Consider the following 27960-nt stretch of genomic DNA (forward strand, 5'->3'; position numbering starts at 1 on the left):
ATGGACTAGGAAATTAACCTTGAGTTTAAGGCAGGTAGTGCTAATTTGCAATTAAATGTTTAGATCAAATCTTAACCTACCTTTGCATTTATTGGGAAGCGAGATGTCTGTATGAATGGAGAACTCATCTGGCAGGTCATCCTCTTGGATGTCTTTTGCCTGGTGTTGCGCCAACAACTTGGCACTCAGAGCTCGTACACAGATGGAGACTTTGCGAACAACCCCAGGGGTGTTGAGATCCTCAATCTTGAGTTTTGCTTTCTCCTTCTTCATGTCTCTGAGAGACTTTATTAGACTGGCCCCTTCTTCCAACTCCTTCTTCTCCGTCTTGGCAGGGGATGATACAACTTTTGCCACTTTGTCCTTTGTGGTCTTTTTTCGGCTTGCGAGACTCTGTTTGAGTTTAAGCTTTTTGTATATACTAAATTTCGATGATTGCGCTTTGAATTTTGTGGATTTCTTCTTCTTTTGAACGGGATCAAGAAATGAGTCCACTGTAAAATCTTTGGCAGATAGCAAAGTCTCCAACTCCTTGTCAAGATCTTCATTGAAGGCATAAACGTCATCACTGGCAGGCTCCAGGACTCCCCATTTGAAACCAGGATCTCTGAGTAGCGATCGTCTTTTCCCAGGCTGCTTCTCCTCACTGAAGATCTCAGTATCTTCAGGTGATTTAGGTTTTGATTCCAAAGTGGAAGACAAATCAAGATCAGCTTCGCTCGAAACAGTATCTTCATCCTGAGACTGAAGGGACCCGGGTTCTTCTTTTTCACTAGAATCACATTTTTTTGATTTGGGTTGTAGACCGAGCTTCTTTTGGGAGTTCTTGCGAGGAAGGTCCGACATATCAAGATCATCCATGAACCTCTTTGGCGTTTTGATAACCCGAGAGGACCTGGCACTCACGACTGGCATGATGAAATGTCTGATGGTCTTCATGAACTTTGTTTTGACATGTTGGATGTCTTGATCTCCATCCGTTTTCACAGAATCTTTTTCTCCATGATCAGAAAGCTGATCTCCATTGGTGTTCTCCAGTTGCTTTGACAAGAGCCTGGCCTTTTTCCGTCTACTTTCTAATGGCTGAAGACTCAAAATTCGTTTCCTTTTGTACTTTGTTGAGAATATACCAACTAGTTTAGGCTCCTCTACTTCAGAGCCAGTCACCAGTGGAAGATCTTCGCTAACCTCAACCAACTCCTTCTTTAGCAATTTTGAATTTTTAATCCGTCGTCCAATCAGAGACTTCCGTCTTCTTTTGACCTGTTTTATTCGTCTGCGTGAAGGATGTGGCTGTTCTTTTATGGAAGGCTCTAATACTAGAACCTCTTCAGTTTCGATTGATGGTGTCTCAACTTTTATCTCTGGCTGGGGTTCTGTCTCAAGAAATGGTTTGGTTGGAGGCGATTCAATAGTTTGTTCGATGACCTGAGTTTCGGCTGCTTCAGGTAATGGTTCTGTAGTTGGTGGAATGGAACTTTTACCTTTTTTAGGCGCAACTTCACTAGAATGCCTTTTTGGTTTGGATTCTACAGGCGCTGGCACTTCTGTTGGTGATACTGGCGATTCCTCCACCTGAGATTCGGTATCAGTTGCAATTTCCGAAGAGGGGTTTTCTTGAGATGCATTCAATTTACACTTTCGCCTGTAAATTGTCCAGTGTTTATGTTTTGCACGCTTCTTCCTAGCAGTGCTCTGACGTAGTCTTTTTCTTACTCTAGGGGCAGGAGTGGTAGCAGTCATTTCCAACACACTCTTACTCTTCTCTGAATGCTGATGGTCTTCGACTGTTGTTGGTTCTTTTATTTCAGGTGAAGCTGTGACATTCTGAATTAAAAAGGACTGCTTTAGACTGTTGTTTTTACCTGGTGAGGAAACAACTTTGATTTGAAGTGGGGGAACAGTATCCTTACAGATTGTATCTTCTGGGTCAGTTTGAGTGGCCTCTTCTGGATTTGCTTCAGTCACATTTTCTGACCTTTCAAGAACCTCCTCGTTTTCCTTTTCTGGGGTCTCCTCAACCTTCTCAATGGCCATGGGGTTCTCTGGGCTTTTGGGAATTACAGCATTGGCAGTGTTATCTATATTTTGTGCCTCCTGTGATGAATCAGATTCCAAAATGTTGGAAGAAACGGTTGTGGATTCTGCTTCTATAGAAGCATCTTCTTTCTCATCACATTTAGCAGGAAGTTCTGCCTCAGTGCTGGGGCTTTCATCTGCTTTGCTTGGACTTTCTTGGATTTGAGAATCTTGGCTTTTGATTTCTTGCATTTTACTGAGGTCCTCTTGGACTTGGGAATCACTGCTTTTACATTCTTGCATTTTGCTGAGGTCATCTTGAACTTGGGAATCTTTGCTTTTGCTTTTCACCAGTGTAAGAGTCCACACAAATTTGCAGCGTTTCTTGCGAGACCTGGCTTTGGGGTTTCGTATCCTGGTTAGTCTCAGGCCTGGAATTCCGACAAAATCATTGTCGCAAGCGAGCTTTTGAGGATCATCAGATGAAGGGCCAAGATCTTTTGCTGATGGTGAATGTGGCTCCTTTTTCCTTTCAGATTCTTTGCGATTCTTCTTCTTCTTTTTCTTTTTATCTTTTTTCTTCTTTGAAGGCGGCCTGGATTCATCCATTTTTGAGACCTCCAACAGTGACTCTGCTAAACTCTGGTCACCAGATTCCTGTGGAACATTCGATGGCTTTCTACGTTGTCTCCTAATGACTAACTTATTCACCTCTGATACTTCTTGTGCCAACTTTTCATCAGGTTTTGGCTCTATACTTTCACTGGGCAGTGGATTTTGAGACCTTCGAGTTGATTTCCTCAGTTTCAGTTTTTGGTCATTAGTCTCTTTTTCTGGATTTGTTTGTGGAGTGGATTCTGATTTCTTATCAGCAGATCTTCCTCGCCTTCTAGTAACAACCTCCTCTTTTGCCTCACCAGCACTGCATTCACTGGCTGGTACATTAGTCTTTAATTTCACATGAGCACTTGAGATTTGGGCACACTGACTCTCTGTAACTTCAGATTGGATTTCCTTCTGTTTTTTACCAGATTTCCGTTGTACTGATGGGGCTGAAACCACTTTCTTTTTAGCCACCAGCTTGATTGTGATTTTTGGAGTTGAGTGGGTCTCCTGTTTTGTCGCCCCCCTTTGTCTCCTGGTGCGCTTCTCCAAACCTCCATCAGCATCACCACCACCACCATCATCAACCGATGTGTCCTTTAGAGACTCTTGACTGGGAATTTGATGAACAGAACTTGAATCCTTTTCAGAATCTTGAGAACCTGTGCTTTCTACTAAAGGGGACACTGGAAGAGACCGCCTTTGACGTATCCTTTTCGACAACTTTGCTGAAACACGATCACCTGAAACAGAATGAGTTCAATAATTCAATTATTTGTGGTTAAATATAATGATGTGATTCAAATACCTACACCAGAGGCTACAGTGACTATCAAGCAGAGACTGAAATAATAAGCATCTTCTAAATAATAGCCCAAATATCTTTTAAACCATCTATGCCAACACTTTTATTTTGGAGTCCTTGAAATGATGCCCTGTTGTACAAGATTGTGGTATTTATTTAATTTGTATAGAATTAATTTAAGATAAAAAAAACCATACAAATATAATGAAGTAAACAGAATTAAAGATCTAAAAACTTACGTTTACATGCATTTCGTCCAGAGCGAACAGGGGCGCTGCTATTTTCATCTTGTACTTCAAAGCCTTTAAATTCAGCACCCTGAAAGTGAAAAACAGAAGCAAGCTTTAACAAATTTAAATTTAAGTTTAAAATGTTTGAAGTGCACCTTAGATATGTTTGTAGCCTTTATCCTGCTTGATACAGTATAAATGTTTAAATCACTACATACTGTAATGTAGTACATTACATAAACATAAACACATGTACATACACAGTTCAAAAGTTCTGATGTCAAATAATTTTTTTCAATACTTTTAATGTTTTCATTCAGCAAGGACATAGCAAACCAGTATATTAGAATCACGCTAATAACTGAAGTAGCATAATGATACAGAAAATTCAGCTTTGTTTTACAGAAATAAAAGATATTAGAAATAGTTTTAAAAAAATTTTAATATTTGATATTATTACTGCATTTCATGTAAGCAAATAAATACATTTTATCACACTCAAAGCACTGCAATATTGACTGAAAATGCCTAAATAAACAAATGAAGTACGGTGAGCAAAAATACTTTTCTCAAAAAATATATAAATCAAAATACAAATCTTGTAGATTTCAAAGTTTTAAATTTTACATAAACTCTCAAAATAAAAGTAAAACATCAGTTAAAAAAAGAAATTCAAATGAATAAATTTGCCTTTTTCTTTTTTTAAATGTGGCTGAACCTTTAAAAACCGGCAGCACATGTTTTAAGAGAATATATAATATTTATAAATGGGTTGTTATCATTCATAAAGGTTTTGTGATGTAATGCAGTAATGGCTTTGTTGTACTGACAATGATTTGGGATAGAAATTAGGCCTTACAGGTGGTTAAACACTGAATTAGTAAAACACAACTCCCTTATTCTTGATAATGCTCAAAGACAGAAAAAAACTGAACTGAAACAACTTATCTATTCGGTTGTGTGAAACAACGCAACTGGAACAACTTTGCTGTTAACCACCCTACTGAACCTGAAATAACTGATTAATTATTTAGTATTATGAAAAAGCCTCCAGGTAAAGTACAGTTCACAAATACATCTGTAATTTTAAAGTGAAAAATGAAAATGACCCCAAAAGCTACTCACCCCCAAGCCATCCTAGGTCTATATGACTTTCTTCTTTCAGAAGAACACAGTTTATCCTCGCTCTTCCAAGCTTGGTAACGCAGGCGGCCATGAATTTGAAGCTCTGTTAATTGTATATATCAGTCTGAAGCTGATCGATGGGTTATTCTGTTTTTAAAATTATAATGTAAGTAACTTACTACTGGCCGTTTTCCATTACGGCTTCTTGGTTGACCTATGACTCGGCGTATGACGCAGCTTACGCCATACGTCGTATGTCAAATCAGAAGTCAGTCAAAAAGCAAGAAACGGTTATGTTATGACACCCCGGAGGCATATAGGTTATGTTTTCTGATGCAGTACTTGCAGATATATCCAATTTAAGGAGCTTTCAAACCCAGCATTACCAAGCTCGGAAGAGCCAGGATCATTTTTTTTAAAAAAGCTTATTGTTAGGCTTATAGAACTTTTTATTATTGTTCTCAATTATAACTTACATAACATTATTATTTAGGTTTATTCTTTTTTAATTATTAAGATTTTCATAAAGGCTACCACTGGTCAGTATAATACACTATACACAATATTAAAACAGACAGCATTTTGGTCGAGTTTGACCCTGTAAACTCATAAAGGTTAACAGTTGTTAACCGAAACTGTAAACTTCACAGAAGCTAACACACAGACAACGGCCCCGCATCTATTTTTATATAAGGCAAGCGTCAGAGCACTTCTTCAAGCCTTCAAAGTCCACAAAACTTTGACCTTGATCATTAATTTTTTTTTTCCTCTTTTTCATTTTCAGCTGCACATTTCTGCTCAGAGAGCACAACACAAAAGTAACCATAGCACATTTCCATGCCAATGACAACATGCACAGGAGAAACAAGTGCAACACCCCGGTCCTCGCACCTTTTGACCAATGAATGCACGTGACTTTTGGTCGTTTGAGATTTCGGGTCATTTTAAATACGGTTTTGCACGCAACAAAAATCATGAAGCTAATTGAATATTTTAATACCAAACAAAACTGAAACCACACATTTCCGTGACTTTAAATGTTGTGGAAATCCCTAGTATTTCCAGGCAACGCTGTGCATAACGCTGACCAGCATAGACACGAATCCATATCAAACATGTCAGTCCGATTAAATCAATAACCTAAAACACTATCTACGACCGGTTTACACTAACTTCTAACATTTTAAAAAACCTCACTAAAAACTCAACTTTTAATAGGCTAAATATTTATGGTGACATTATGTAGCAGCTATACCTTTATAAATGTAACAGGTTTCTTTAGTAGTTTTGTGCTCAAGGTCATGATGCTATATAAAACTTTTTAACAAAATATTACGCTTACTGAAATCTATCTATCTATCTATCTATCTATATATATATATATATATATATATATATATATATATATATATATATATATATACTAACATACACATACATACATACACACACACACACACACACAGATAAAATAAGACACGCTGTCTTTTATTTACACATATTTTTGCATTAAAAATATGCATTTACACCATATTGTTATGGTAATTTAAAATCATTGACTAGGGAGAGGCTAATATGCATCACCGCATAAGAATAATATGCATATTAAATAAAAAATTTTATAAATTCACTGGATTTAGGCTATGTTAGGACACAACCTAAGCAAGACACAGTAAAAGTTAGTGTCAGCTTTGCATTGATAAAGTCACCGTTTACAGATACATATTCATTGTCCGTTCTCTCTGACCATCAAATTAATAACATTGTCCTTCACTGCAGGTGATCCAGCACTGAATGCTCTTATCAGCAATCTGTCACAAGAATCGGGTCCAGCTAACTGGGTGTTGCAACTGGTGCATGCATAGAAATAAAACCAATATGCATGTCCAAAATGAATCAGATAACGCATTTCTTTATATGCCACTCATCACAGTACGAATTAAAGAACAAATCAAACTGCATGCTCCCTGACCCTCATTCTGCTGTAAGCTACAATGCTACAGTAATTGCCCCCCCTCCCCCTCCGTGTTTTAATGTAACGCTATACGACAGACACTGCGCTCGCGCTACTTGTATTCTTACTCCTTCCTACGAAACACAGTCACGTAAAACAAGCGCACTCCGGCGCGTTTGAATACCGCCGTGAAAAACGACACTCCGTCCCATGCACTCACCTCTTCGCTCCCACTCGAGCTGTATCCAGCCTCTCCCAGGCTCTTGTAGCTCGCCTCGAGCCCGAGAAGGCGCAAGTGAGACTGGTCCTCGTTCAGCGCGAGCACCAGGCAGGTGGGCCTCGGGCCTCCGTTGGAGGAGATCTCGTCTAGATCTGTCCCAGAGCGGCCGAGCTGCCATCGCTTCTCCGAACGCAAACGGCTCCGCGACGACCAAGGCCGACCGGGGAAGCGACCCCGCGCCGCGCCCACGCCGCCTGCGCCCACAACGACAGCCGCGGTTGCTGATCCGCATCCCGCTGCCGCCATCATCGCATCAACAACAACACCGATAGACAGAAACTCAGGCTGCGAGAAGAGGGAAAGCGCTGAATGGGAGGGGGGTGAACGCCCGGTGCACTATGGGACGTGTAGGCACTAGGCTGAGAATAACGTGTGCTTCCACAGCTCACGAGCTCTGGATAAAGCTGTCAAGACAAAGATTGAATATACTACATTACATTTTTCGACTCATAATATATTTTTTAAATATGATGTTTTACTATTATATATAATGTTAAAATACATAATACGATACAATTGTATTTCAGTGTCGTATGAACACTTTTTATTAATTAATTATTTATTATGCATTATTTAATCTTGTTTTATTATTAGTGTTATTATTTTATTTCTCTGTTTATTTTAAAGCAAAATTGTGTTTTTGTGACGTTAGACCAAAGGGTTAATGAATGATGAATGCCAGCCTCACGTTCTTCACGCCTGTCCCCGAAAACTCCGTTACCCATCATGCACCACAATGGAGTGACGTCACGCCATAGTTTTCATCAGGAAGCGGAACCATAAAAGTTGTTTCCCCCTCGCCTTTGTTGTGTTAAACCCTCCGTTTTCTCGTCTGAGCTCGGCTTTTAAGGTATCCACTCTCCTTTATTAAAACAAACGGTTCGTGTGATGTTTTAGGGCAGGAGGTCTGCGGCGAGCAAACAGTTATAGTTCGCCTGCAGTCCAATAATGCTGTTTTGCCTGAGGAGCAGATTAGAATGATTTTCATGTTAACGCTTTAATCGTTTACACTGGTTGTTATATATATATTTTATTTAGATGATTTGATTATGTAACAGAGCTGGGATGGCGGTTTTAAAACATGATGTTTCACGGTAATCCTAATTTCAGTGTAGCATTCGTGTGAATCACTGTATTATGGCAGTACTGTATTGTGTAGGCAGATGGCAGCAATGCTGCGGCATATTGATCAGTTCAGCTGGATACCTGTGAATGGATTTATGTGATGGTTTTCTTCATAGGAAACATTATGAACCTTGAACGGATTCCAAACGAGGAGAAGCTTAGCCTCTGCAGAAGATACTACTTGGGTATGTCGTGACGGTGGGATATCATGACAGGATGTGATGTGTTTTCCCGTGCACAGGTGTGTTCACTGTGCCGATTTGTTCCTCAGGTGGCTTCGCTTTTCTCCCCTTCCTCTGGTTGGTGAACGTTCTGTGGTTTTTCAGAGAAGCGTTTTTAAAGCCCTCGTACACGGAGCAATCCCAAATAAAATCATGTGAGTATGTGACAGAAAACATGTGATGCCTCACTGTTTCACGCGACTTTGTTGTGGGTGATATTCATCCCCCCCCTTCCCGCAATCTGGTTTAAAATGCCAAAAGAATCAGCCGACACAGACTAAAATCTATTTCTGTGCTGTTTATCGTGCAGAAATGTTTGGAGTATATTTACATAGCATCTCCGATAGATGGTGTTCCCTCGCTGGAATCGAGTTTATATAAACTAAAGTGTGTTTATGTGAAGAGCTCATGATACTTGTAAGGGCAAGAAACACTTTGAGTTTGTGTTGATCAGTCAGCTGTATTAAATACACTGCTACATTTCAGTTTAAGAAGTCATGTCTTCTTGTGAATATTGCTTTGCAATGGTGAGCTTTGTTTCCATTATTAAAACTTCTACTACATAATTACATACTTAAAAGGGTATGCAAAATGCATAAATGTATATTAAGTTCAAGTTTATTTGTATAGCCCTTTTTGAGTTATAAATCGTTCCAAAGCATCTTTACATAAATAGAAAAATTGTAAATGTAAAAAAAGATGTAACTTTATTCCACTTTTTAATCTGTAAACTAAGATTAATGGTTTGCTATTAATTATAAAGGTGAATTTTAGTTGTTATTGTTTTTTTTTTATTATTATATATTGTTTTTGTGCTTTCTAATTAGTTAACCATATAAAATCGGACATATGAAAGAAGTTACACACACACAAACATAAAAAAATTTTGTAATTGAATGTTATTTAGTCTCAGACAAAATCTAAAAAATGTAAACTGTGTTGTCTTCAGTATCATTCGATACAGGCTTTTATGGATCACATAGTATAACCAAAGGAGGTTATACTTATTCATAAGCAAAACTGAGCAAAAAAATGTGGTGTCGTTGCTGATATTTATGAAATTAAGATTATTCTCATAACTTTTAAATGCGATCTTTCTATCAACATTGTGACTGCGTACATACAAAAAAAAATTACCTATTGTCATTCTATATCAACCAATAATACGTTTTATAAGAATATATTAAAATGTTTAGTTTTTCGCTCAAAGCCCTGTAGGTTTATTGGTTTTATTAAGAAATAATGAATGGATATTTAAGTTTGCTCCATTAAAAGTGGAGTTTTTAGAATTACACTTAAAAAAAGCACTTGATTTGCTAAAATAGTATAAACTGTCACTCACGCTCATGACTTTGCACAACAAATATGATAAAGTAGAGTTTCTAGGCTTAATAGAGTTGACCGTGATGCATATTAGTTCCAGTATGTAACGTGTCGTGTTTCTTCTGGCCTCTCCACAGATGTAAAGAGGTCTGCTCTGGGGCTCATAGTGTGGGTGGCTGTGCTGACGACGTGGATCACCATATTCCAGCATTTCAGAGCACAGTGGGGTGAGGTGGGAGACTACCTCTCCTTCACCATTCCCCTCGGCACAGCCTGATCACATCCCATGCGTTACCGTACCCGTTTCCATTTTGGCTATTTTTTCTCCTCCCATCGACAAGATGTTCCTCGGCTAATTTTACCACTGTCGTCGCATAGTCTGGATCTGTCTGGGAGTTGTGGTATTTTGTGGACCGATGAAATCGTTTTGTTGATCGAGTGACATAATATGGACACGAATGCACCATGCTAAAGCGCAGGAGTTTATTTCCAGCACTACTACTGCTTCTTATTTCCTGTTCCTTTTTTCTTTAGTTTTAGCTGAGATGTTTGTTGTATTTGAGATCGCGCATTCACATTAACTCTGACCTCTGTCGATGCATTGAAAAGAATGTATGACAAAAAATGATCTCCAGACCAGACAGGTCCATCCAAAATTTTGTTTTTTTGGCTGTGGATATGACGTGTAATATAATTGTTCTAAAAAAGGCTGATTTTCCTGCTATATATTAATCGTTTGGATGGACAGTAACATCACATATTTTGTCAGTACATATAAAATTGTTTTGCACAATTTTAAATAAAATTGGAAAATATTCTGCAGTGCCGTTGCTTTTGTCGTGATTGTGGAATATGAAAATTAGGTATTTAAATAAATAGAAATATTTTTAAAATTGTGTGTATGTATATAAGTTTCTAATATTTTATTTAGTTCAGTGGTGTGGCTAAAAAAAAATATTTTTGGCATTAACAGGCAAACAGCAAAATTAACTATTTGAATATTAACTATTAAATGTTATATATAATTACCTTTTAATTAATTTACCTTTTTTTAGAAAATATTAATTTTATGTATTAAGTATTTTATCTCTTAAAAATGTTTTTTAATGTTTATGATTTTTTTTATGTGTTTCACCATGTCTATTTATTAGCACAATAGAATGAGATTTTTGGCATTAACCAAAAAAAATATGTTTTATGTATTTTCATTATTTGTATTCCCCGATGTATACTTTCTAAAATAAGAGTGTAATCCATGTCCATTTGTCGTCTAACCATTTGCCATTTTTAGATCTTCTTGTGAATGGAAAACAAAAGCATCAAAAAAGTCAACAGGGTTCTAGAAAAATCCACATGATTGACGAGGTCCCTTGATTTGTCTCTTCCTAATGAACAGCTTGCATACCAGACTCTGTAATATCGACGCTCGAAGTCTCTGTCTCATGTGTAACCCCTTACAGGCGCCTATTATGAAATTTGATCTAACTTTTGAGCGCACGCTAAGCCCCTCGTGGATCTGCATGGGTGCTGTTTTTAGTCGCCTATAGCGGCGCACGGACAGAAAGTTCTGCTTCCATTAGCAGCGGATGGCAACAGCAGAAGGACATGTTATCCTGAGCACCAGTGACTTGCAGTTCTGCCAATACACTGGTCATGTTTTAAATCCTAAGGTCAGTAGGTGATAGGCCATCGTAGATGTCTTTAGACACGAGTTGGGAATCAATCTGTTGGAGGTCAGCAGTGGTGCGACATCATTCCTTTTTATTAATACCTCCGAACAGACATGTCAAAATGTGTACATTTTGCTGTATCAGGCCCAAATTTCCATCGTAATCTCAGGACTTTTTAATTAGATGTGTTTAGGGTTTTGATTTCACATTATGCAATAGCATCAAACATGTTGTTTGATCAACAGACTAAAAGCGATAAGGCGTCATGCATTTCTTAATGCCTGCCAAACATATTTCTCATTAACACTAAGATAGCAAAAGCCAGTGACTGGCAGCGGACGTGCCTGCTCAAAATGGCAAAATACTGCAGTGAAAAATGCACGAGCCTCATGTTAAATCAATAAATATATCATCAAATACTGTAATTACAGTATAAAAACCCTCCCGTGTAACTCGTGCGGGTTCATACGCGAAAAAAATGACTTATGTGGCAACAAGCAGCAGACAATACAAGATGAAAGTTTTCACATGGGCTCACTATACTATTTTGAGGGAAAACAGCAGTGGATAAATATGACCAGAGCGATTTGTTTTGATTTCTGTCAAGAATTAGTCCTCGCACAACCAAACTGTTTTGGCGCCACCATCAGGGAAGCGTCCCTTGGAAGCAAAAAAACGTTAAAGTTAAAATCTATTTTTTTCGACGTACATGTTATAAAATGTAAAACAAAGTGAACGTTAATCCAGCAAGTGCTATTACAGAAACGTATATAGGAACGCTAGGTTTGTCAAGCAAAGCGTTTTGTTTATAGAACAAAAACGTTTATTTTGGATGCGATTAATCGTTTGTATATAGGCTATACATGCTATACTGCAACCTAATCTGGAAATAAAATAGGTAATTGACTTTAAATGTCCGCACGTGCTGTGTCATGTGGATAAATATGACCAGAGCGGTTTGCACTTTGAATTTATTTATAGCCGGACATCTCACCGAATTACACATAACGACCCTTTGACATTGAATAGTTAGCACATTCGGCTTCAAAGAGGGTCACTCTTTGCTTAATATAAAACAGCCAAGGTGGTGACAGGGATTGGGGCCGTTTGAAACGGGGACCATTGAATTATTACATAAGGGGATGCTTTTATCACGGGAATAAAAGGAGGGGTTAAATCCTCTCCTGTCGCTGCATTCCATAACAACAAATGCAGCTTTAATAACACTTTTGGCATCGTGCTCCTCGATTAACTATCTCAGATCTCTGACAGCGCCATCGGTCCACTTATTTCTGGCATTTGTTTAGAGGAAGAGCTCATGTAATGGGGCGGTGTTTTCCTCAAGCTATTTAAACCTCCGACTAACCTGGACAGCAACAATTTTCCTTCTTTCTGTTGCGTAACAGGATAACCCCTAACATAATAACCAACCAGTCATACGCTCTGTGTTTTCTGAAGCAGTTTTATTTATTCGGTGGTTATTTTTTTTTTTACATTCATCGCAGAAGAATGGACTTCGACTTGCCTCCTTCTCTTCCGGTGAGCGGTATCCCATGGGAAAGGGTTCTCCCACCGTTATTCCCCAGGTGGAACGGGAAAATCGGACCTTATTCATGGACCCCAACCGAACTTCTAATCCCGGTTTCTGAGCACACCGGAGCAGCACAGGTGGAGTAATACTTGTTATTATAAAAAAAATATCCGTGGTGACTTATAGGGGTATTTATTAATTATAAATAGAAACACATTGTGATTATTTTATGAATTTGTTTACGAAAGTCTGTCTTAGTTCTCATATTTAAAAGTGATTTTTTTCCAAAATGACAAATTCACAAAAAGCAGCCTACTTCTTCACTATCAAAAATGAATATGTTGCTCTTCCTGAACTCCACTTAAGTAATAATAATAAAAAGCAAAAAATAAAAATCATTATTTTAGTTTTTTTTCAAATGATAGCTCTTATTCAATCAAATATGAATATGTTGCTCTTCCTATAACTCCACTTTAAAGTAATAATAAATCAAAATTGAAATAAATTAATAAAAAGCAAAAAATAAAAATCATTATTTTAGTTTTTTTAAATGATAATATATATATAAAATTTTCTTTGTATTAGAGTTGAGAATTTTTTTAATTTGTACTAGCAAATAAATGAACCTCACTTTCTCTACAGGTGACCTGTGATCAGAAGGGATTCACTGTGCAGGTTGATGTAAAACACTTCAGTCCCGAGGAACTGCTGGTAAAAGTTACCGAGATTATGTTGTGGTCGAGGAAAACACGAACAAAAAAAGGTAAGATTTCTCTTTCTTTTTCCTGTAACACTAGCTCCCGTATTAAAACGCGTTAGGATTATCAGATGTTAAACCTGCTATAAAAACACTTCGTACTCGTCATCTGAGACCTGACGCTTAAGAGCATGATATACGTGTTCGTTCGATCCCAGGACGGCTCAGGACTGGTGACACGTCAGTTTAACCGGAGATACAGGATCCCGAACGGAGTGGACATCACGGCCCTGGAATCAGCCATGTCACCAGAAGGCATGCTGGTGATCTCAGCGCCTCTGACACAAGGAGACAATTCCACAATGTTAAATCACAGCGGACCATGATGTGCTCACACACACACACTTTTTTTTTTGGCTGTTCTTCACTGTTTTAGTTCTTAACGTGTTAATGCAAGGCGCTTAAAGCTCCCATCCTCTGGGTTTCTCACCTAAAGCAACGGTAAAGACCAAAACAGACTCACTCCCCCTTGTGGCGGTGGGCTGCTCAATTCCAAACATACTTGATTTCAAGCCAACAAGGAAACCGTATCCCATTTTCTTCACACTTGCTGTCAGTTTAGCACACAGCCAGTAAGAGCGACAAATTTGTCCTGAAGTTAACATCCAAACACGAACCCACGGTCCTGAATTTAGTACGAGAAGTTCAGTTCGTTTTGATAGGCTATGTTGAGATTGTACATATTTTAAAAAAAGCGATAATTTCAGTGTTAATCTTAACATTTGTGTGATGTACAGTTTGAATGTCAATAAATGTAATGTACCACCCTTGATTATTTGCAAAGATCTTTATTTAGAAAACTCAAAAAATAAATAGTAGCAAAAATAAACATGATAAGGAGAAACATAGTGCAACGGTAAACAGGTGCATCAAAGCTGCTGGAGCATCTTATCAACCTCACTGGAAAATAAAAATGGAAAACCGATCAGGTAAAAAGTCTAACTTGCATAGAATAATTCTACAGATAAGCTGTAGGTATTCTCACCAAAGTTGTTCCTTCACCCATTTCCTCTGCTGTCTGAGGACCTGCAACAAAGGATCGTCTTCAAACTCCTCCCCATCTGAGTCTGTATGTAAGATTGTGATATCAGGATAAGAGGGGAAGAATAAATCATTTATATTATTTATTACACACTATCAAATAATTTGGTGTTGTTTCTTTACTTTTTTTTGCATAGAATGATGCATTAAACAAATAATATATTTTAAATGCAATAAAGAGATTTTGACATCGTTACATTTTTATTACAAATAAATGTTCCTTTGTACATTCTATTCATCAAAATATCAGACGTTCTGAATTCAGCTTTGATTATCACAGAAACAAATTCTATTTAACATTTTATTTGAATAGAAGTTATTCAAATTGTAATTTTTCACAAAAATTATAAATAATATTTCACAATAATACTGTTTTTACTGTATTTTGACCAAATAAAAGCCAAACCAAATCCAGACTTAAAAAATAAAAATATTATATATATATATATATATATATATATATATATATATATATATATATATATATATAAATATATATAATATTATAGAACAAAACAATTTGAAAAAAATATTTTTGTCAAATGCTTAATTGCATCCAAAATAAGTTTTACATAACATGTGTACGGTTTATGTTTATGTATATATAAATACACACATGCATGAATATATTTAATCATTAGACAGCACTAATTTTCCGATATATACATACAATGTACACTATATACAATTTGTTCCATCTAATGGTAAACATGTATTCTGTTGTTCTAAGCACACTCTGAAGAGTCAATCCTGCTATTTATAACAGGTTCAGGCTGAAACACTGGACCCTTGTGTGACCTGTTAAACACGCCATCATACAGTTTTACAGACAGTTTAACGGGAATTCCTGAGGTCTTCCTACCTTCTGCGTCCTGCATGAGCTGACCTATGACCTCCAAGGGTTGCTGTACACCGGAACACGAGGCAACGGGGGACTGTGGGGGTGGAGGTGGTGTATACACGGAGGAATCTGAAGAACTTGGAGTCTTGCACCGGCTTGGAGAATCTGTCCCAGCAAAAAGCACCTCAGAGACAACCTGCCAATGTCAAGGACAGTGTTAACGTTCTTCTGTTTTGATTCACAAGTAAAAAAGAAACAAGTCTTAAGGCTGTGTTTACTTAATAAATACAGTAAAATTAGCAATATCGTAAAATATTGCATTTTAAAATTCTTGTTTTTATTTGAATATATTCTAAAATGCTGCTGATTCAGACGTTTGTCTTATTAATATCAGTGTTAAAACAGTTGCGTTGCTTAATATTTTGTGAAAACCATGCTATATTTTTTTTTCTAAATTAGAATGTAGAAGCCTTTTATGCCACCTTTAAATAATTAAAAGCATTAATTTCTTAAAAAAAACTAAACATAATATAATATAATAATATAGTGCTGTGTTAAATGATTCATAATATAATTAAATGAATAACTTCAGCTTCGGACACTTATAGTGTATCATATAACGAACTCACAAACCTGTCCCAGAGCATTATGTATAGGTGAAGGCGGTGGTGCTCGATTTCCAGATTGTCCTCTTCGTGTTGAACTTTGACCCTCTTCCTGCCACCTGCTATTTCCAGTCGGCTCCTCCGGTTTACGAATGCCCCCTTCGTGACCCCTAGCACGCCTGACCCTCACTGCACTGCTGCCTCGCTCCACACCACGTCTACACGGACATGAAAAAAAGAGAGTGCAAACGTTTAATATCGAACATTACATACAGTCTGATTTGGACAATTATGCAAAACCTAAATGACCTTTCAGATTTTTTCTTTCGGCTTGAAGGTGCAATCGCCTTCTCACGTCTCTCATTTTCAGTTTTCTCCTTGACTGCTTTGTCACTCTTATGGTGAGGGGCCACCCACTGCTCCTCGGCGCTGTCAGAAGTCTGTGGAGATGGAGAAGAGGATATCTGCATTCTGTGGTGATCTTCCGAGGTCTCTGGGACGCTGACTTGCGTTCTGATTGGCTTGTGAGGTTGTGGTTGGGTGGAAGGGGCTTCCAGACTCTTAGCGACAGCTTTTCTGGAGGACAGTCTCTGCTGGGAAAGGGGTTTAAGTTGGATGTCGGAGTCCGGGCGCTCATCAGGCTGGAGTCTGGAGATGCTGGGGCTTGAAATAGGGAGAGCAGACTCAGGGACTGGAGGATCGAGGCTGGCGAGGGTGACTGGTGTGAATGAGAGGTTTGCTCTCTGATGAGGCGTGCTGTTTAAAGTGTTACAGTGTGTCTTCTGAAACTAAACAATAAAGAAGAATGCGTTGATGAGAAGTGTTACATACATTTTCTTTTCATGAATTAAATGTGAACATCTGAAACTGGTGGGTCACAAGTTCTGATTGCATCCAGTTCAGGAGAAAAAATGTAAAATGTAAAATACAAAAACACAACTAACTTTATAAGCACGCATTTATGACAGCGATATAAATAATTAACATTTATAACTATGTTCTTCTTTTATTGCTGATGTCATGCCAGAGCATTCAAAATGTAATGGTTAGAATTAAAAAAAAAAAAAAAAAATTATATATATATATATATATATATATATATATATATATATATATATATATATATATATATATATATATATAATGAATCACATATATCATGCACAATATTTTGTTTAAAGATATTAATAATTTAAAAATGTCACCTATAAAATTTCTTGAATTTTTGAGGCCAGAAAAGTTTTATTATAGAAATTAACAATTTCATTTAGCAAGGATAAAACTGATCAAAAGAGAGACAGAAAGGGCATAGATAATGTTACTAAAGATTTATATTTAAAGAAAATACTGTTCTTTTCTTTTCTAAACTTCTAATTATTCATCCTCAAAAATCAGACAGTTTCCGCAAGATATTTAACATGACAACTGATTTTTGATACTGATAATAATAAGAAGAAATGCTTCTTGAGCAACAAATCAGCATATCAGAATGATTTCTGAAGGATCTTGTGACACTGAAGACCGGAGTAATGATCATCACAGGAATAAATTCTATTTTAATATATATTAAAATAGTAAATAGTTATTTAAAATTATCATAGGATTAAATAATATTGTTGGTTTCACAGAATTTTTGATAAAATACATACAGTAAAATTTTATTTTGAAACGTCTAACTTTTGGGCACAAATGAATGAAAATGCACTTTGGTGTTGGTTCACCTGGTTTGGTGATAGAGGTATATGGAGAACAGAATTGTGGGAAGGGGCCTCCTGATTCCATTGTCTGGCCTGTTCCATCTTCCTCCTTAGTCGCCACTGAAACAGAATGTCATCTTCACGGCGGGCGCCTGACCTCTCTGAACCAACGGAAGGAAGAAGACTGGGCTCTGCAATCACTTAGACAGAAACAAACGAAAAAATAAGCTCTTTTATTAAACTAACATAAATACCTAGAACGCCAAAATTACATTTATATCCGTTTCTTTTTTTCTGTGAGTGTTTACTCAACCATTTCTGCTTTTCACTACATTCTTGGTTAGAGGTGTGAGTGATTTTTAATATGATAAGGGTATGTTTTTGAAACAGGAAACACAAACATGTTCAGGAAGAGATAAATAAGAGTGCGTGACAGGTTAGAGCATGATGTACGCTAAATGTGTACATTCATTTCTGTTACTTACTATTGTTTGATCCCATTAAGGTGGACACGAGTGGTCTTCGGGCCGGCTCATCCGTGCTTACGGGGGAGGAGAAATCGGAGCAGCCTAGACCCTCAGAGCTTATAGGCACGGAGACACTGCTGAGCGAGTGCTCGCTGAAAACACACGAAAAAAAACATGTACAAACTGCACAAAAACCTAATGAAATCCTTAGATGGAATATGCAGTCATAATGAAATCGCAAACCAGAAAGTTAAAGAAAATTCATAATCAGGAATTTGACCTATTATAAAAGTGATTTAAAACTCCTAACAAGGCTATATTTAGTTGTTGAAAACCCAGTAAACATTAACACCGTAAACATACCACTACAATTTAAAAGAACCGTTTCACTGTATTTTGAAGTGACACTTGTTCCTTTAACTTAAAGCTGAATTTTCAGCAACGTTACTCTGGTCTTCAGTGTCATGATCCTTCAGAAATCATTCTACGCCGATCTGCTGCGCATTCAATATTTCTCATTACTATCAGCGTTGAAAACGGTCGCGCTGCTCAGTATTTTTTTGTGAAAAGAGCGTAGTTTATGTGAAATAGAAACACTGTAGATGCCTTTTCTGTGACTTCCACTGAAGATAAAAGTAATCGTGTTTGATTGTGCAACTCTCGTATAGACTTTCACACTTGAACATTCAGAAAGGAAGCTGGCTGACTATGTTGGTGATCGTTTATAATCATAATCACACCGCTCCACCGACTTGAGCGAGTGTGCGTTTACGGTAAGTCTCACCTCCTCTGCAGTAATCGGCCGGCTCGCTCTTGTAGCTGCAGTATCTTTGGTTCTTCTTGAGCGCAGTGGGACGATTCAGATAACGTCTAGAAAGACAATTTGCGGTGGACATCCATGAGATTATAAACGACAGTAACACTGTCGCTAGCAATAACGGTCACTATAAATGCATTGCTTTATGAAGGACAGCCTGAGCTATTTTCCACCAGGCACACTAAATCATCCTGAGAGGAGAACCGTGAGTGACATCCTGAATTCAAAACCTGTGCCAAAGGTTGCATAACAACTGTGGGAAATTTATAAGCTCATAACATTTGCTGCTCAACAGACACCATTTTCTAACTGATAGTTGAGTGAGTTCTCCTTCCTTCAAAAGAGATAGTTCGCCCCAAAATCATCATTACTTACTCAGTATAATTTATTATGACATAAGGGTGATTAAATGAGTAATTAAACATTTTTGGGTAAAATTCTACATCATTCTTGAGCCGTTTCCAATAACACGTAAGCATAGTACCATGATAAAATAAGGTTAAATAAAGTTTTTATTTGACAATACAGTCAAAAACACCAATACTTGTCTAACAGATTAAAATAACAAACGTAAGATATTTTAAAATGTAATTTATTTCTATTATGCAAAGCTTTTTCAGTAGCTATTGCTTCAGTGTCATATGACGCTTGAGAGATAATTATATGTTGATTGAGTGCTAAAAATCTTATTGACCTCAAAGTTTTTAAAAGGAAGCGTGTATATATATACGCTCCTGCTCTACATAAAGACCTCATGGAGGAAGATTTAACAGCAACCACCACTAGACGGCAACAGTCACCCACGATGCTACATTACAGCATCTGGCGACATGTGAAAATATACCGTCTTTCGCTTATTTCATGAACAATTTCACCTGCATCTGAAACAAAATAACTACAGCGATATAACAGCATTTATACAATATATAGCCTACGTTATTATAGTCAAAATGCTCTAAGCTCTTTTAGGCAAATCGGTTGTTTAATTTGATATAAAACTCACCAATATACTAAGGTCGAGCGCCTGTCTAGCTGGAGACAGTGTGGTTTCATCATGGAGTGGCTTTGAGATTGGGCTCTGGATGCTGGTCATGAGGTCAAGTGGTGCTATAAGCAGGATATGCATAGGTAAGACTAAGTACAAATTTCTGGACTGAAATAATTTACATTATCAACCCATTGAAAATGTATTATTAATAACAGACGTATTCTTTAAAGCACACCTCTGATATATTTCTCTGAACCGGACGTCCACCAAAACGGCTGGTCATCTTCTGCATCAGTTGCCTGAAGGCGTCTTTCTTCCCGACTCTGTGGCTTTCCGAAACGGAAGCGTTCAATGTACCTTGAAGGATTTCATCGAAAAAGGATGTCGTATTATTAACAAGCAACAGAAAACATAAGGGTTGCATTAAATCCTCCAGATTTTAATTAATCTGAACATAATGTGTCAGCACATGTGGCAACATTACTTCTGCTATTCTTTGAAATATAAATTGTTTGTTTATATGTTAAATGAATGGTTCACTGCGTAGAAATTACTTTAGAAATTATTTTAGACAAAGTTCACTTCCAGATGCAAAAACCTTTTTACAGACCTTTTTAAATATAAAAAAACCTTTTTACAATCAAATATTTTTAATGATCGTAGCGTCTTTCTATAGCACTTCCATAGCGTCTTATTCTATATTTGATCACATCACGTCATTGTTCGGTGGAATTAATTTTTTTATTTATTTCTTTTCGGGAAAAATTACATATTAAAATTTCTAGGGATGCTAAAATTGCTTGGCTGAAAATAGCAAAAAAAGCTTTTTAGAACAATTTTGGTTGCTGAACATCTGGTGGATCCCTAGAAATATTAATATGTCATTTTTTCCTGCAATGTACAGCTGGATTTATAGCAATATTACTCCAGTCTTTAATATCACAAGATCCTTCAGACATAATTATAATATGCCAGTTTTGTACTCAGGAGACATTTCATATTTTCAATCAATATTGCAAACAGTGGTGCTGCTTAATATATTGTTGGGAAAATTTTGATAAATTTTTTTTTTCTCCGAAGTCAACACTTGCTTGAAATAAAAACGTGTTGTAACTTTAATCTTTAATCATTACTTTTATTCAACTGAATGACTAACCTGAAACGTTTAAACAATAATTTAAATATCTATATATAGTCAGTATTTGGACATAATACAATTGTTAATGAGAATCTATTGAATCAAATGTTTATTTATTCCCATTAGAGAAGAACGATTTTCCTTACTTTGCAAGAACTGTGGGTTCCTTTTCCTCAATTATCGTTGGTGCAACCATGTTTCTCATGGCTTGAATCTGAATTTCAGAGCAGGCAGAATTGTTAATGTTGTCTGTAGAGCAACTCAGGTCAGTGGAAGGCCAAGACTCAGAGAAGCTCAGCTGGCATTCAGTAGAAGGAGGATAGAGCAGGACACTACGAGATCTTTCATGGAAGACCTGATCCGACGTCCTCGAAGGTGATGTCTGAGTAGGAGGTTCTGAAGGACTGGGGGGCTCAGTAAACCGAACAGGACTTAAGGCCTGCAACGTGCAATCCAAAAAACAAATTCATCATGAGTTTTTGCCATATAAAAATAATAAAATAACATAAAACGAATGCAAAGCCAGTTCTCTCACCAGTCTTTTTTGTTGCTTTGGGATTTTTCTGGACCTAGATGGACTGTAGTGGCTCCTGGACAAAGGGGGATCCGGAGGAAATGGATTCTGTCTAGTGAAGACAGCTTTGGCGCTAAGAAAATTGACAAAACGTAAGCAAAACGTAAACAAGTTTAATTTGAGAGAATTTGACATCCGACCCACCTTGATCTCATAGCGTTCAAGAAAACCTGCTCTTATTAAAAACAAAGGACGCAAGTGGAGATTCGTCATACTGTAGGATCCATGGATGTCTAAAAAAAGACACAACGGTTTGATTAAACTATATTACGTTCCGAATGAGTGTTTATGCCTTGCATGAATGTAGCTTAACCGTCAAGTGATTGCGTTACGATGGGATTAAACGGTTTTATCTCACCATTTAACAAACTGTACGCTATTGAAATCATCAAAAACAAAGTAGATTCGAATACAACCACAAGCTCATTACTAATATGTTGTATAATTTGATGTTCCTCAAAAAACGATCTCGGCTTACTTTTCGAAATGTGTGCTTGTGTTGTATCCTGGGATATGTAGTCCGAGAATTGTTGTTTACATTGTTGTCGAAGACAGTTAACCAGCCAATAGAGTTTCGTATTTTGTGATCGACAGCAAATTGAACCAATAAGAGCGCTGCGCTATCATTTGCTGCAGCCAATGACGAGCCGGGAATCTCATTGCGCGCGGAAGAGGAATGTCGGATTGTGACAGAAGTCGATCGTCGGCAATCTTTCAGCTAAGGGTAGGAAGGCGAATAGCGTGTTGTTTTATATTTATTAAGTGTTTTAACTTTCCCAAAGGATGTTATTTAAAGTATTACGGTATTTATAAGGGATTTATGAAGCCGACGAAGAGTTTAAATACCGTTATTCAAAAATTTAAGTGGTTTCCTAGCTAGCTAACGTCAGCTGTTTATGTCATTGTAGCTGATTAGCACCATAATAATGTCGTTGTATTTACGTTTTTTACACTCCTTTCTGTTTTGCGTTGTGATTGAATTTCAGACTTTTTGCATTATTTTAAGAGGTTCCACAAAAATATGACAACGACCATCTAGGAGTACCAACTTTTCCAGGATTTTCAGTGTGTCTATGTGTGTGTTAATCAAGAACGCAGCTTTTGTTTGTCAGTTTCCACTGGCTACAAAAGAGACGCTTGCGTAAAATTCAATGCATCATTGTTTCGCTACAAAACCACGACTGGCTCTGCAGCCCTTTACCTAGATTAATTACTTCAGTACCCCCCTAGAAGCTTGCGTTTTGCAAGTGAACAGCACATTATTGTGCAATCCCAACAAAATAATATAGACTTTTGCAATAAATGTTCCCTTCTGGTGGAATGAACTGCCTAACTCAATCCCAATACTTCCATCTTCATCTCCATCTATATTTAACCCTCTAATTATATTCTTAAAAAAGAAAAAGAAAAAAAAAGCTCCTCTGTTGTTTTTGTATTATATATATTTGTTTATTTTCATTTATCATACAGTTATAAGGCCTCTGACACTAGCTTGCTCAATTCTTCTTCTATTTTGTCTGTTTTCTTTTCATTTATTGTATAAATGGGGGAAAAAACTTGCTTTGACTCGACTTGTTATAGCAGTTGCATATCATTGCTACTTTGATTTTGATTGCTTTCATTTTCCTCATTTGTAAATCACTTTAAATAAAGTGTCCGCTAAATGTAAGCGTGCACACGAACCCATATATAATATGTAATTGACTTAATTGTGTGTAACATTTGTGTGTTTTTTGTACCAGTTATATAGTAATTAACACATCACTTAATCCTCATCTGAAATAAAATTACAGGAAACAGACCAGGAGGTACAATGCTTCACTGTAAAATCAAGACTGAGAAAACAGGTGAGAAAACAGCTTCTTTTTCCATTTCTGGTTTTGCATGCGGAGTGTCTGTGTGATTAAACAAATGTTGTTTTGCAGACGCTGGGGCTCGAAACCGCCTTGATGCGGTATTGCAGGGTCTGGTTGAGAGGAGTGACAGTGAGAGGTTAGTGCATTAATCGCCTTGAGCTGTGAAAGCTTTAGACTGTAACCGCAAGGCTACAAATGGACCTCGTGTAATTAAAGATTATTAGTAATGGGTCCACTTTAGAAGATTGTCTTAATGTAATTTCATACTGTGAAAATTTCAAATGAAAGTGCTGCGAGATGTAAAACAGTCTGTGAGAACAAAGTTAATGTATGATACACAATCATTAGTGATACAGCGATTCACATCGATATATTGTTGTGAAATGTAACCTGTATTATCATAAAGCTGACTTTACTCGCATACAAGCTGTACACTTGTATTTTTATTGTCACAAAATGTTAATTATCGCTTAGCTGTACTCTGCTAAATAACTTTAAGAAATGGAGATATTATAAAAATGAACATCCATGAATTTTTGTAACTCCGCTTTGAAACTATACTATAGAAGTAAATCCAAATTGACTTTACAGTTAAATGTAAAAATTATGTCTACTGTAATAAATTAATGTATTTTCAACCTGTAACCACTGTCTACCACCTGCATGCCTAAAGTATTTTTAGTCTGGTGTTTTTTTGGATCTTCCTCAGACGTGGAGAACCAAATATTTAGGACATTAGGGAGTTCTAGGAAAAATCTGAACATAAATACCATTTATGGCACTCCAGAGATTTAGTTTCCACTGAGCTCAGAGAAATATGCAATATTGATCCACAGCTTTCTCGTTGGTCTGAGGTTGTTTTCTGCTATAATTATAAAGAAAATCAAATCAGTAATCATCAACAGTAATGATTTAATTTGTTTAAACCTTTCCAAATATCCAGAATTGTAACATTTCAGGAAAGGGAATACTGGCAATACATAACTAGATAGCAGCTCTCTGGACAAAATTGGCATTTGTATTACTTTTTTAATGCTCTTTCTTCCTTTTCCTGCAGAGAGCAGAATGAAGAGGATTCTGGGAAAATGGTGACAGACTCTTTAAACAAGTATGCACATACATTGTTTTCGTTTAGCAGAAAAGTGTTTAAGATATACAATTGTTAAGATTCATTTGAGTCATATGTAATGCAATATAATTTCTTTCTTTCTCTTGTACAGGGATTTGTCGCCTTCTTCTGCAGGAAAAGGCAAGCTGAGTCTTTTCTGACCTTTATTTGAAAGGACTAGTTTACCCACAAATAAACAGTTGCTGAAAAATGACTCGTCCCCAGGCCACCCAATACGTGTTTGTCTCTTCATCCGAACAAATTTTGAGAAATTTCTGATAAATTTGCCACTTTCTCACCAGTGGATCCTCTATAATGGACTATTGACTCATATTTTGTCCAGAAGTGACACTTTATAGTTAAATATTAATGATGGATTTGTTTATTATAAATACACAGCTTTTCACTTCACATAACATTAGCTAATGGACTGGAGTCGTGTGAATTATTATGATGTGTTCTGATGGCACCCATTTACTGCAGAGCATCCTTTGGTGAGCAAGGGATGTAATGCAAAATGTCTCCTAATCTGAAAAATATCTCATAAATATTAAATATATCAACCAGCCTTACTACCCGGCCTGCAAGATTCAAAGAGTGCTTTGTAATTATTTATAACAGTAATATTACCAGAAAAGTCAATATTCATTCCTGACTGGTTTGGTGGAGTTTGCTTTAAAAAGATCCTTTTTGCTTTTCGCAGACCATCTTCGCGATTCCCTCAACACAGAAGGAAGAAGCGTAAAGAGATGGATGATGGTCTGGCAGAAACCAACCAGCACAAACAAAGTAAGAACAACATTCTATAAGATAAGTTAAATCTTGATCTCGTAAGAAGCATTTCCTGTTTTCTTACATGCTCCATGTCTTGTCTTTTCCATCAGATGCTTATATTATCAAGTTATTTGACCGCAGTGTGGACTTGGCTCAGTTCAGCACCACCACGCCGCTCTATCCCATTTGTCGGGCATGGATGAAAAACAACCCGTCTATGAGAGAGAGAACAGCACCCAGCCCCCCTCACAGCTCTGGGGAGGATGAGGTCAAACTCAGCATTCGCTTTGCCATTATGTTAAATACTCATCCCCATCGAACCATTGAATGACTCTAGAATCACACAGTTGTTTTGCAGTCTATATAACTGTACTTGGAAATCTAATGTTGATGTTTTTTTCTCCAGGTTAAAGCAATAATTTCCACAAAAATGAGAATTTTGTCACCATTTACTCACCCTTGAGTAGTTCCAAATCCGTATGCATTTCTTCGTTCTGCCGAACACAAAGGAAGATATTTTATTTATTAAAAAAAGTTTATAACCAGGCTGTTTTGGGCCACAGTTGAATTCCATAGTATAAAAGAAAATACTATAAGAGTTGATGGTGACCAAAAACAGCCCAGTTAACAAAATTTTTAAAAAAGAGGGTAAATGATGACAGATTTAACATTTTTGGGCGAACTATTCCTTTAAATGCAAGTGTCTCTTATATTGCCATTTGCTACTTAAAGTACATTACTGGAAGCATAAGTAGGGCCACTTAAAGGGTACTTTAAGTAGGGCCACGGTTCTGTTTTATTAATGCACATGCATTATATGCACCAAAATTGTTTGTTTAAAATGTTTACAGTTGTCTAAACAATATTGTGGAAATATGACTGTTTTTGTTGATGGGTTAACAGCTGTTTATATAATTCTGCCTTTTCTTGTAACACAACAGAGTTCCCACAGTCTTAGAAATGCCAGAAATGTTTTATTCCCAAACCTGGATTAGTCATTTAAAAACATAGATATATAATCTATAAATAAGTCTAAATTAATTCTTATTGGATCGAATTAATTATAAAGTCAAATGTGGGACCCTGATGTAAATGTAGGCATGTCAAGCACCCTCACATATTTGTTAATATTAATGTTTATTCCAGTGCTTGTTGCATTATAGACCATGGTTATTAAAGTTAACTAAAAGAACAAAAGTAAAGTAAAACCATAACAACTTTGTTTAAACGCTCATTTAAGGCATTTTTATCTAGTCATAGTTTGACCTTGAATCAAAAGCATGTAGTATAAAATTATATAACTATCCAGTAACTTTTTTTTTTGTATTCCCATTCCCTGAATTCATGTTTTTTTTGAATTTGCTCCTTTCACCACTGGGAAGTGTCCTTGGCTTCACTTGTTAAAAAACAATTCTATAATGAGTAATTAATGCCAAAACTATCATTAAATTGGGGAAACCACTCTGTGATTCTTATTCTTTCAGATGACTGACATGTTGAATGGCAAAGCACAGAACGTGTACAGGCTTCCTCCACCTGTTTCCTGTCCAGTAGGTTCAGCTGGTGACCCCATCAATCTCAGAATTCCACCTGTAGAGAAAGCTACAGAGAGCCAGGTGAGCTTGACACACAGTCTACAGGAAGCATGAATCTTTCCTTAGAGATCTGCGTTTTAAGCAAACCGCTAAATGACAGAAGATAAAGTTTCTATTAAAGACCTCTGCTTAACTCTTTACTAGATGTTGATAAGAATGGATAAGAAGCTGTTTGCAAACTGAATTGGTCGCCATCCTTGAAATTGAGTTTGCAATACTAATGTTGCTAAATGGTGTTCTTCATGTGGATGTTTTTTTATTTTTCAGTCTGTAGATGCTGCAGCAGGCACCTCACCTCTTATCTTCAATCACATCAAACGCTGGAAGAAAATCAGACAGAAGTATACTCATCATTCTATCATTTCTACTACATTAACAGAGGCAGAGGGATGTTTACAGATGAAATGAGTATATGTTGTTTAGCGTTTTTTACATGTGTTATAGGTGGAAGGAGGCTTCCAGTAAGAACCAGCTGAGATACAGCGAGAGCATAAAAATCCTTAAGGAAATGTATGAACGTTAGTTCTCATACATCACAAGTGCATCGGAGAAAATATGCGAAGGCAGTGAAACAAAGATGTCCAGGAATGGAGCCTTCAAGGAGACTCAAGTGGTTAAACCAAAACTTTTAAATTGAGAGTTGAAATAAATGATTTTGTATTGTCTTTATTTTTCCCTTTAAATACAAGAACTTCAAATAAACATTACAGTACTAAAAATGAGTTTGAGGTGTAATTTTGAGGTGCCCTTTTTTCAACTTTCAACACTCAGTATTTGTTTAGCATCTACCTATTTGCGTGTGTAATGTGTTTTTGC

General features: G+C 36.8%; 5 protein-coding genes across 7 annotated transcripts in view; 3 read left to right on the forward strand and 2 right to left on the reverse strand.

Moving 5' to 3' along the window:
- Window positions 1-7506, reverse strand: part of kmt2bb (lysine (K)-specific methyltransferase 2Bb) — a 32415-nt gene extending 24909 nt beyond the window's left edge. The window contains 3 exon segments of the mRNA XM_043258931.1: window positions 81-3365; window positions 3667-3745; window positions 6957-7506. Coding sequence (XP_043114866.1) covers window positions 81-3365; window positions 3667-3745; window positions 6957-7265 — 3673 coding nt within the window. The 5' untranslated portion in view covers window positions 7266-7506.
- Window positions 7507-7712: 206 nt separating this feature from the next.
- psenen (presenilin enhancer, gamma-secretase subunit) lies at window positions 7713-10507 on the forward strand. The gene is made up of 4 exons (XM_043258937.1): window positions 7713-7866; window positions 8258-8326; window positions 8413-8517; window positions 9823-10507. Exons 2-4 carry the CDS (start codon window positions 8266-8268, stop codon window positions 9960-9962), a joined length of 306 nt encoding a protein of 101 aa, XP_043114872.1. The 5' UTR covers window positions 7713-7866; window positions 8258-8265; the 3' UTR covers window positions 9963-10507.
- Window positions 10508-12559: 2052 nt separating this feature from the next.
- hspb6 (heat shock protein, alpha-crystallin-related, b6) lies at window positions 12560-14415 on the forward strand. The gene is given in 5 exon segments (XM_043259609.1): window positions 12560-13023; window positions 13529-13607; window positions 13610-13624; window positions 13627-13649; window positions 13802-14415. Coding segments are annotated over 5 exon segments (444 nt in total). The 5' UTR covers window positions 12560-12864; the 3' UTR covers window positions 13970-14415.
- proser3 (proline and serine rich 3) lies at window positions 14110-22341 on the reverse strand. 3 transcript variants are annotated; one of them, XM_043259608.1, is made up of 14 exons: window positions 22290-22341; window positions 21956-22044; window positions 21773-21863; window positions 21384-21676; window positions 20335-20456; window positions 20115-20218; window positions 19079-19164; window positions 18313-18446; window positions 17852-18027; window positions 16440-16918; window positions 16159-16348; window positions 15547-15721; window positions 14629-14710; window positions 14110-14543 (listed from the first exon to the last, which is right to left on the reverse strand). In XM_043259608.1, exons 2-14 carry the CDS (start codon window positions 21964-21966, stop codon window positions 14513-14515), a joined length of 1974 nt encoding a protein of 657 aa, XP_043115543.1. In that variant the 5' UTR covers window positions 21967-22044; window positions 22290-22341; the 3' UTR covers window positions 14110-14512. The 3 variants fall into 3 exon arrangements, with proteins under 3 accessions (XP_043115543.1, XP_043115542.1, XP_043115541.1); XM_043259607.1 differs by having other exon boundaries at window positions 21773-21884; XM_043259606.1 differs by having other exon boundaries at window positions 21773-21884; window positions 22170-22310.
- On the forward strand, window positions 21886-27866 carry lin37 (lin-37 DREAM MuvB core complex component). The gene is made up of 11 exons (XM_043259610.1): window positions 21886-21903; window positions 22406-22535; window positions 23605-23658; window positions 23737-23803; window positions 24725-24775; window positions 24888-24920; window positions 25479-25564; window positions 25660-25817; window positions 27034-27165; window positions 27412-27485; window positions 27589-27866. Exons 3-11 carry the CDS (start codon window positions 23625-23627, stop codon window positions 27665-27667), a joined length of 714 nt encoding a protein of 237 aa, XP_043115545.1. The 5' UTR covers window positions 21886-21903; window positions 22406-22535; window positions 23605-23624; the 3' UTR covers window positions 27668-27866.
- Window positions 27867-27960: the final 94 nt, after the last annotated feature.

This window comes from Puntigrus tetrazona, chromosome 15 (genome assembly GCF_018831695.1).
Source record: "Puntigrus tetrazona isolate hp1 chromosome 15, ASM1883169v1, whole genome shotgun sequence".
Taxonomy (NCBI): Eukaryota; Metazoa; Chordata; class Actinopteri; order Cypriniformes; family Cyprinidae; genus Puntigrus; species Puntigrus tetrazona.